At 29.6% G+C, this 11,819-nt stretch overlaps 1 protein-coding gene across 1 annotated transcript; it reads left to right on the top strand.

Moving 5' to 3' along the window:
- The first annotated feature begins 4,513 nt into the window (after positions 1-4,513).
- LOC123305691 (transmembrane 9 superfamily member 2) lies at positions 4,514-10,636 on the top strand. The gene is made up of 6 exons (XM_044887479.1): positions 4,514-4,759; positions 5,153-5,963; positions 6,044-6,425; positions 6,493-6,652; positions 6,714-6,997; positions 9,620-10,636. Exons 1-6 carry the CDS (start codon positions 4,625-4,627, stop codon positions 9,837-9,839), a joined length of 1,992 nt encoding a protein of 663 aa, XP_044743414.1. The 5' UTR covers positions 4,514-4,624; the 3' UTR covers positions 9,840-10,636.
- Positions 10,637-11,819: the final 1,183 nt, after the last annotated feature.

Here is an 11,819-nt window from a genome sequence, read left to right as displayed (position 1 = left end):
CAGCTGGGATTCAAACCACAAAATGAACTTGTTCACATTAGGACACTAATTTAGTCAAGCAACATATCGTGTCTGAATCACACAGTTTTATTCAAGCATTTATTGCATCTTGCATATTTTAAGAAGCGTGAAATTATTGCTTTACAATTTTATTTGTTAAATTTGCTATTAATTTTGAATAAAAATTATTTTGACGTGTGAAGTTTTTTAGTCAGTAGTTAAGGGTTTAATTACACTTGCTGATTTCGTCTAAATTACTGGCCTAATGTGAACCGGCCTTAGAGCAAGTGAAATGAAGAATATGGAACTTCAGGTATACTTTTTGTTGGTTTCTTTAAAATCAAATTAAAACTTTTGTTTATAATATTTTATTTAAAAACTACTTCGTCGAGAGCTGCAGTCGACCCTATTGGCTTAGTTGGTTGCAACGTACCCAACTCCGTACGCGGTATATTTTTAAAGTCTGCCTCTTTTTGTGAATTTTTTTATTTACTCTATGATACCTTTTACACAATTTGAAAATTCCATTATTGAAAAAAACTTGGTTGTATTTCTGATCGACGAATAAGCTAATTAACAAAAACTCTTGTAAATATTTTACAAGATTTTTGTTTTAAGTACTTTGGAAATTTTTTATCGATTTATATTTTATGTAAAAATTAAATTCAAAAATTATAAGGACAAGGTTAAGGCTCTATCGTAGAACAGAATTTTATAAACGTCAGTTATTTTTTTGTCAACAATATTGAGATAATTCGATTCGATTTCAAGTATAGTTTATTAAACAAAAAATTATAACGATAAAACGATGTAATCTTTAAGGTCACAGTCGCGCGTTGACTTAATCACGCTAAACACATGCCACTCATACATGATACAGATATAAAATATACGTTTGTTTGAACCGTATTGTTTTCATCAATAGTGAATTACATTAGTATTTATGTTGTAGCCGTTGTAGCTCAAAGTTATTTTTAGGTAAATTATGCTATAGGTAAAGCGTGCCAAACAAATTTTTTTTATCCTTCAGAGTATAAATTTAATTATCTTCAATTAAGAAAATTCAATTTTAAAAAAAAAATTAAAAATCAATTATAAAAACTTTAATGGTTTAATTTTTCTTCTTTGAAATTATCTAAACAATAATGGTATCTATCAAACAACGTAGAAATATGAACTTATCAAACTTGTTATACAATTTTTTTATTTAAATTTTTCAATTAAAGCGTTTGAGGAAATGATTTCATAATTTTACCACGTGAAGTTTAAAAATAATTTTTTTTGTTGCACCATGTGCTGGTGGTACTAAATAATATATGAATCATCATATTGTTCGCCACCTATTAGCATAAAATGAAAACTATGCAATTTTTACTTTATAATTACTACTAGAGTGATACCCACCCGCTTCGCTGGGTTTAAAAGTAAAGATTGATAAAGATTGCTCTCGCTTATCTCCTTTCTACAACACTCGAAATAATGGTAAGGATTGTTTTACAGAGGTAAAATATATGTATGGTTTTCTATTTTTTTAAATGTATAATAGTAATTATTATTCATTGCGTATATCAGAGAAGATGGCCTTGAAATATTTTATATTGACTATTTTTACAGAAATCTGCAATTTATGGTAATGTCAAAATAAATTAATTTTTAAATTTTTTTATTTTTTTATTAATATATCTTTATAAATTATATCCCATGTGCTATTCTGATATATCAGTTATATTGCTGTACAGTTTCATTATAAACCATTCGCTAGTTTTAGCGTGAAAGCGTAACAAACAAACAAACATGCTTACTTTCGCATTTATAATATATAGAGATTGCAGTCAATTTTCTTACTATTGAACAAATTCAGTTATGATGTTATACGAGTGGATTTTGTCACATTAATATTAATTATGTAACATACAAGGAGTACAAAAGTAAGTTTAAAGTATAATAAGGCTTTAATTCCTTTAGTATTGGTCACAAACTTAAATAAAATAACAAAAGGTAGAGTAGGGACGGCTAACCATTGGCAAGCGTACCAGCAATGGCACCCGGCACAATTAAGAATTGTTATTCGGACTTTTTTTCAAATTTGACAGAGAAAATTTTCCACAGGGGTTATCTTTGGGTTACGTCCGTAAGGAGCCACGAGATTTGATACGATCAAAAAGACTAGAAAAGAAGGAGAGTTAACTCTGTGTTTTGAGTGAGCCCATCAATGCCCGGCACTTGCATATCTGAATTTGATGGAGGTGATTGTATCTCACGACCATAGCGTATAATCATCATAGTATATAGAAGATGCGCAAAACCAATACGCATGGTCCTAAGATACAATCAGCGCCGCCAAATTCAGATACGCTAACTTACAAGTGCCGGCCATATATGGGCCCATCGAATGCATTGCCCGAGGTCCAGAATTAACTCTCCTTCTTTGCTAGTCTTCTTAGGTACAATATGAATCCTATAATCATCTATCTATTTCCTATTTCTAGTTGAATATTTAATCATCAAATACACATACACATACCACACACTCACACAGTCGACTTTCATATTTATCAGTATGAGGATATGCGCCTTTTTATGTTAGAGAGACCTCAATTTCCGATTAGAACCAAAATAGTTATAAGAAATTCATTTATTCAAAGTTTTAAATTCGATGGATATTTTTGGAACTAGAATGTTATCAAAAATTATTGATAATCCCTACGATAATCTTACGATCAAAATTATAGGTGATGTTTTTTTATTTCAGCTGCACGCATTTGTACCTGTCCTCTGAGAAAACTTAACGTAATTCCTTTCGTGTAATGAAATTAATTTATTTTCTATTTTAAATTTATTTAAAGTTATTATAAATTTGTATGCTACATTTACGAAAATAATTTATTTTTATCAAATTTTAGTATCATAACAATCAATGTGCTAAATTTATAGGTATAATAAAGTTTAATGACTAAAGACTAATTCATGCAATTTTAACTACATCCGCAAGATATAACTTTTTTTCAAAGACAATACCGATTACATTTACCCCTTTGGTTTTCCCGTTAGGCGAGGCTTTCAAAAATATACCATATAATCAATACACAAATTCTATTTAAAGTAGTATATTGTTCAACAAAAGCGATAATTATTAATTGCAAACGAAAGTCGATTTAAATCCACAACTCCACCAATCGATTGCGTAATTGATAATCCGCGTTAATAGTCCAGACTATTACCACACTATACTTTTTTACGAGCATGGAATAGGCTATCTATTTCTATACGATTTTTAATGCAATGTAAAAATAGTTAATTGCTCAGTGTGAGCAATTAAATGTGACAAGTAACTTTGTGCGCGCAATAGGCATTTAGCAGTTATCACGGAAAACAGTACGGAAAGAGAATACTTACCGTGCATTAGTACAGCAAAATTATGTTAATTTTCTATAAATATTATCAAAGATAATAAATGAGATCTTTAAGACATATCGAAGTAAATTTCGATTTTTGCCCCAATTTCCTAGATCAATTTTTGTATTGCATATATAAATAAGTATGTCGAGTGTTAAGTAGTCATCATCAGTATGAATTAACTAATGGTAATTACTCTTATTGTGTTTGTTACTCGTTCCTAATTTGGGGACGGTCTGCACTAACTAAAACAAATTCTGCCATTTTCAACCAAACAGATTTGATATTTTAAGCTGGTATTATTGACTTTGAAAGTTATAGCCAGTAGTTGCAGATAAACGGCTTATTATGTAACCAAATTTGTAAATATTTCAGTTTTAATAGTGCAACAAAGCTGAAATAATGAGACAAGCTGAAAAATAAAAAGATCCAAAAAGTGCTTAGAATAATTCCAAAATATAAATTTCAATCGTTTTTAAATCTAATATTTGATCACAGCCATACAATACGATCATTTTATTGATGACAAAATTTTAACCTAAAATGGCGATCTTTTTCTATAGCGTTAATATCTCAAAAACGGTGAGTTATGCCTTGAGACAAAAAATGCTTAGAATAGTCCAATTTCAAGACTTTACACCATAATTAGATTGAGCGAAATTCTAGGTAGGTATACGCTCGCGCGCACGCACGGCGGGAGCAACTTTTCTAATTCTGTTATACGAAATCACACTCATACCGAGATTTTGAACCGAGTACCATAAAAAATCATATTGTACTTTACAATCGCATATGCTCCATTTCCTATAGGAATTTTGCTTTTAAATCTCTAGTCTAAAATCATTTTTTCAAGTTTCCATAGCGCATTCTTCACACTTAAATAATTTTTAATTATTAAATATACAAGTTTAAACTTAAAAAGTCTATAATTAGAAGAACCATTTATTAAAAAAACTAATCTTATTAAATCAAGATTGAATCGTAAAATAATATGTTTAAATAACGAAATAATGTAAAACAGCCTTTATACACCACTGATGTGAAAACTAAACAAATTGTATATTTCAAAACGCAGTTGGTAATAACTTTTTTGCCAATTGTATATGAGTGATTTTTTTGGTGTTTGATAAAACCCAGTGATGACGTTTATCAAATAAAACATTTTCAAACTAAATTAATATTAAAAATATATTTAATAATAATAAATAGTGTTAAAGATAAAATAACAATGATTAATAAATCTATATTTATATTTGTTGTAATATTGACAATCTGTCATAATGCATCATGTTTTTATTTGCCGGGCCTGGCTCCTGTCAATTATTGCCAAAAAGGTAGCGCTGGTGAATCTGAATCATGCAAAGTAAGTTTCCAAATAAATTTTTATACCCACACATAGGTATAAAAAAATAAATTTCTTCAAAATTTTTGAACGAAAAGTATTAAAAACCTTCATCGATCCATACAAGGAGACTTGTTTGAATCGCAATTACCTTTGTTTATATTTTCTTCCTTTAACTCCCCCTAAAAGTTTGGGACCTAATTTTTAAATTATTATCATTGTATTAAGAGGCAAATTAGACTGTTTTTTGAGATGATGTGGCTCATCTAAAAATATTAACAATGACAGTATCCGCTTGCATTTCTCTTAAAACCTAAAAAGTCATAAATTTTGAGATAATTTGCTTAAAACTAAGTTGTTTCAAGGTCTTTGTTTTGCTGGCGTTTTTCTAAGAAATTTGTATTATAATTTCAGTCTGAAGTTCCATTATTCGTGAATCGTTTAAATACGGAAGAATCTGTAATACCATATGAATATAAGTATTTTGGTTTTTGTAATCCAAAAACTGAGCAACAATCACCTGTGGAAAATTTAGGACAAGTAGTGTTTGGAGAACGAATACGACCATCCGCATATCAAATACAATTTTTAAAGAATGAATCCTGTAAAGAACTTTGCACAATCAAATATTCCGGGAATAATAAAGAGAGTTTAGAGTATTTGGAACGATTAAAAAAAGGAATGCGTTTAAATTATCAACATCATTGGATTGTAGATAATATGCCAGTGACATGGTGTTATCCAATATCGGATGGACGTCATTTTTGTAATATTGGTTTTCCGATGGGATGTTTTCCCGATTATTCACCACAACGTATCTGTGAAGTGGATATTAACTACAATAAACAGAATACGTATTATTTGTTTAATCATGTTGATCTCACGATTACCTATCATAGCGGTGCCAAAGAAGATTGGGCTGTGGGCAATGAAAATGAAGGCCGTATTATATCCATAAAAGTTGTACCCAGGTCTATTGCCCATAAAAAAGGGAATATAACATGTAAAAGTCCTGATGAGCGTGATGATCCGATGACTTTAACTAATAAAGACTTGGGACCAGATGAAACATTGGAGATTACCTACTCATATTCGATTACTTTTGTGATGAATAATACGGTGAAATGGTCTTCACGATGGGATTATATTTTGGAATCTATGCCCCATGCGAATATCCAATGGTTCAGTATCGTAAATTCGTTGTGTATTGTGCTATTTTTATCAGGTTAGATAACCATTGCATTAAGCGATAATTGAAAAGAAGCAAAGAACAAAAATATTTAAAATTTTTTTTATTTTTATTAGGTATGGTAGCCATGATATTGTTACGTACTCTTCATAAAGATATTGCACGGTACAATCAGATGGAATGTGGCGAAGATGCTCAAGAAGAATTTGGATGGAAACTAGTTCATGGTGATGTATTTCGCCCACCACGTAAAGGAATGCTCTTATCTGTACTACTTGGCTCCGGTGTCCAAGTATTTTGTATGACACTGATAACACTTGCGTTCGCTTGTCTTGGTTTCTTAAGTCCAGCGAATCGTGGGGCATTAATGACATGCGCATTAATATTATATGTGCTATTGGGCACACCGGCTGGTTATGTTTCTGCCCGAATATACAAAAGTTTTGGTGGTGAAAAATGGAAATCAAATGTATTGCTAACTTCTATGCTGTGTCCAGGGTAATTAATAGCGTTTGTTACCAAAAACGAGACAACTTTACAATTGTAAATGTTTTGTTTGTTTCAGACTTGTATTTTCAGTATTTTTCTTGCTGAATTTAGTACTTTGGGCCCATGCTAGTTCAGCAGCTGTACCGTTCACTACTTTACTCGCATTATTAGCGCTTTGGTTTGGAGTATCAGTTCCGTTGACATTTATTGGCTCATATTTTGGATTTAGTAAACGGGTAAGTTTAATTTTAATTTATTAAATGTTCATCATAAATTAAATTTGTTTTATATATTTAGGCCTTGGAACATCCTGTCCGAACAAATCAAATACCACGACAAATACCTGAACAATCGTTCTACACTCAACCAATACCTGGAGTAATTATGGGTGGTGTATTACCGTTTGGATGTATTTTCATACAATTATTTTTCATATTGAATTCGCTATGGTCGTCCCAAATGTATTATATGTTTGGATTTCTATTTCTAGTATTTATTATTCTTGTAATCACATGTTCAGAGACAACAATACTCTTGTGCTATTTCCACTTATGTGCCGAAGATTATCACTGGTGGTGGCGGTAAGTATTCTTAGACAAAATAGAGAATGAAATATTTACTTTTTATTTAACCAAAAGATGAATTCTTTCCTTTAAATGGGTGTGGGGATAATTTGTTGTATTCTGATTTTTATCATTTTTACGAAAACTGTACATCGTCATCTTTAGAAAGATTTCACGTTAGAGTTTTTGTATAGTCGGAAACTATTCCTGAAAATACTTCCCGTGTTTTGTTGTATCTTGATTTTTGTTGATGATGTAGATGATTGAACTTTTAATGGTGAAATAAATGAAACACTTGATTTTTTGGGGTTATGAAATGAATGTTTATTCCCCAAGAGAAGAAAAATTGTACCAGTGATAACTGGGCAAAAAAACTCCTCGATAATATGTTTTTGATACAGAAATTATATAAATGAATTATACAATGAGTACATATGATGAATTGAACAACAATTAACAAATTGATAAAGTATAATCACTTGGTATTTCACAAGCTTATGATAATAAATTATTTGTATATAATCAAAAGATAGGTACTTGGTATTTCACAAGCTTTATGAGGTGAGCTCAACCGCCGATCAAAATATAATTACTTGGTATTTCACAAGCTTTATTGGGGTGAGCTCAACCGCCGATCAAAATATAATTACTTGGTATTTCACAAGCTTTATTGGGGTGAGCTCAACCGCCGAATTAAATAGTGATCACTTAAATAATAATGCTAGTGTGGAAACTAGTTAAAAGTGATTCACGTTCTAGGAACTAGCAATCACTTTTATAGCACATGTAATTCACGTTTTAGAAACTAGGAATTACTTTCACTGATTATTAATTATCTTGATAATTATTCGATAATGAATATAACACAAAATTGCACAATTTTGTTGAATAATATTTGATATTTTTGATGAAAAATGGTCAAAAGACGCTTAATCGGTCTAGAGACGCTAATTGTAATGGCGGTTGTTTTTGTTAAAACCAAACCAATCTATGTATTAATGGCGGCTATGGCGCATTAATACATCATTTTAATAATTATATGACATGAAATTAATGATTGTATGATAAATAATTCCTCACAGGATTATTATTTAGTTTACAATTCATAGTTAGAATATTTATCAACAAACAATGTTTAGAATTAATCAACAAAATTCAATTAATTAATAATATAATAAGAACTACTTTTTTGTGCATGCGCATTTATAAGAATTTATGAATTAACTATTAATTTAAATGAGAGATGTCACCATGGGTCTTAACAAATTATTAATTTAAATCAGAGATATCGCCATGGGTCTTAACAGTTTTTCTAACTTTTGCAAATACCCTACATCTGTCCCTTCGTTGCGAAATTTTGTCCGTAACGAAGTACAAAATATATCGACGTTTGTTGCCTCTTAACTTTTAACAATTTGGTTCTTTCTTATTTAGTAAGGCAAAGAGTTTATTAAAAGATAAGTCGGCGACAAGAATAATAATATTCATGAAAATCCTAACGGTTTGAAATAATCGTAAAATAAATGAAAAAAAAATGCATACATTTTAATCCATTATCTTTGTTTTCTAGTTACAGCAACTTGATTATTATAATTTATTAAAAACTCTGTTAATATTAAACTGAAAGACAAAATGATCAAATAATAAATTGTCGTATATTTTAATTTCTACAACTTTGCCTTTTATAAATATTTCAAGTTAGTCGATGAATTCTCAAAATTGAATATTATAAATACAGTGGAACCTGGTTAAATGAGACACCAAGGGACCTGCAAATTTATCTCATTACTACAGGTATTCCACTTACCCAGTGTCTCAGATATCCAGGTATAAATAAATATCTGTCTCATTTAGAGAGAGTTCCTTCCATTAATTGAGGTCAGAATACAGGTTATTTCGGTTATAGAAGTGCGATTATTTAATAAAATTACGTGTTATCAATATCATTGCTGCTACACAAATTATGAATACCGAGCCTTCGTGCGAAATCTTATGCCTTTTTTTAATCATCGGTCCACTTACCGGAACGTTTTTGTTACGAAGTTACTTGACCCATGTTAGCAATGTTCAAGTTCAGGATATTTTAATAAACGTACACGTTTTAGTTTTTCTTATCCTTCAGAAGATTGTGATTGAATTTTATCTTTATTCTACAAAGAGTATATTTTGATTCTGATTTTTGTATTTCGTTCAGTATAAGTATTTTAAGTTAGTGCATTTTCAAGCTGGGCAGCCTATATTATACATTTCGCTTGAACTTTGAGTTAAAGTTTATTTGGATTTGCAAAAAACATTTTTCCTCGAATCTCTCTTGAATTCAAACAATAGGCGATAGAATAGCTGTTACCGCGAAGTGTCGTTTATTTACTCAAAATAATTTTTAAATTAAAATGGATCCCTGATCTAGAATGTATAAAAAGCATACTGATATTTCTTGTTTTGTTGTTATTAAAAAATTAAAAACGTATAATCCCGATTTGATTACCTTATGGTCTAGTAGCTTTAATGTACTAGCTTAAAAAATGTTTGCTTAAGGACCGAATCTTTTAAAATATAAACCAAATTCTATAATTAAATTTTAAAGTAAAATAAAACCAAATTCTATAAAAAAATAAAAAACTAATTTTCTTTTGTTTTCAGGTCTTTCTTAACATCCGGATTTACAGCGATTTATTTATTCCTGTACTGTTGCCACTATTTTGTATCCAAATTAAACATTGAAGATACTGCATCAACATTTTTATATTTTGGTTATACAATGATTATGGTATTTTTATTCTTTTTATTAACAGGAACAATTGGATTCTTTGCCTGTTTCTGGTTTATTCGTAAGATTTATAGTGTTGTTAAAGTTGATTAAATATATGCCGCTCAGACAGATTTAGTAAACCACTTCGTTTCCTCATAAATATTAATTGCTATATTTACTCTCCATATTTCTTTCTCATAAATATTTTATGTACAAAAAATTATAATATAAAGTAATGTACTTGTCCATCCCTTTTCGCCCTTTAATATCATCACTCCTTTTCATACTTTATCTTTGATTACGAGAGACGGGGAGTGAAAAAATACAAAATATTTTGTTATGTCTAAAGTTTAATTCAGAGTTTATATTAAAATTTTTATTTTTAATTTAATTCAATTCTAGTGCAATTTGTAAAATTTTCGTAAGACAGCGTAATTCAAAGGTCAAATGGCCGCCAAAATAATAGGCGCGCTCTAAAGAAATCATTTAGGCAATTGCCAAAGATTTTTTCTATAAATTGCCCAGATTGGAGCCTAAATTCTTAGGGCGAACCTAAATTTTTATCAGTTGAATTCTGTGACTGCAACTATATGTCAAAATAAATATTTTGTACAATGTTTAAAATATGTTGTGGAATTAAAGAATGGTATCAAGCAACTTTAATGAAATGATTAAACAATGTGAATGAAACATACAGGCTAATTTATAAGCATCTTTCAAACCTCGTCAAAAGAGCATCGGATTATCGTATTAAAAATTTCTGATTAAAAATTTGGGCACTCATTTTGAATTTTTCCAACCAAGATGCTAACCAATCGTTCAGATTTTTATTAGTATGAAAATTTACTGATAAAATAAACCTCTTTCATTAGATCAGTGTTTATGCGTTACAATAAAACAAATTTTCATCATAAAAACCTTTCAAAATTTTTTTAAGCAATTTTGTATTCTTATTTTAAAAATAACATTGGTACTTCCATACTCATTCCTTCATTAATTAATTATTAGTGTAAATAAAATTAATAATTAAATTTAATAAACAAAATAAAAATACAATTACTTTTAAAAGCATTAAGTTAATTCCGTATATGCTTAGATGCGTTCTTCCTGGATGCTTACATGCTTATACCATTCAAATTTGGAGTGCATCTTTATAGAAAATCTGACCAATACTGACAGTCGATATTTTTATTTCTTTTATTCACTGAATGACAAAGGGCAGTCAATATATCAGATTTTCTAACATATAACGTCTTGGTATTTTTGAGCGCTCAGGCATAAAAATATAGAAGCCTTCATTCGCATATAAATGAAATTACATACTTTTCTATGAAAAATTTCGTGTACCGCTTGAACATACCTTGACGAACCACGTGAGTGTCCATCACAAGGACTGCGAGCATGAAAGCTTTTCAGATGAATGTTCCTCGTGTAATTATCTCGTAGCAGAGCATTAATTTTTTTTTAAGTTGTAGGGATTAGTGATATTGTTTGAAATAATTCACAATATTGCTCAATAAAGTATAATTTTTTTTTTTTCTTTTTGTAAAATGATTATGTAATAGGTATACTATAATTTTATGGAAACTGTCATTCAAGAGTCTCTTCGCATATAGAACTCCAATACTCAAGCCTTCGATAAGCCAGTCTCTAAAACCATCTAATTTGGAACCTTAATTTTCCCTACATAACTAGCAAAATTAATTACTGTCAATGTTGAATAACTTTTCGTAATCCACTAGATTTGCTATTTAATTAACAGATTATTTAGAAACGAGCTTAATATGATTTTTCTTTTACATTTGATCATTTTCATAAAAATCAACCCTCATATTTAATTACAATTTGGTTGTAAATATGGCGCTATAATCAATTTCTATACTGATAATGTATCCGATAAAGAAGTTGTAATGTTTTATCACACTTTAAAAAGTTAAAATAGAAACTGATTACTACCCTTCACCGAATAATTTTTACCATGAAATTGGATTTGATTGGTTCTAATGTGAAGAGGCTTTTAATTTAGTAATCATAAAAAAACGCAATTTTAGTAATTTTTTTTACGCACAAAAATGTAAATATCTGTGACTC

This window comes from Chrysoperla carnea, chromosome 1 (assembly GCF_905475395.1).
Source record: "Chrysoperla carnea chromosome 1, inChrCarn1.1, whole genome shotgun sequence".
NCBI classification, from domain to species: Eukaryota; Metazoa; Arthropoda; class Insecta; order Neuroptera; family Chrysopidae; genus Chrysoperla; species Chrysoperla carnea.
This window is presented reverse-complemented; position numbering and strand designations above follow the sequence as displayed.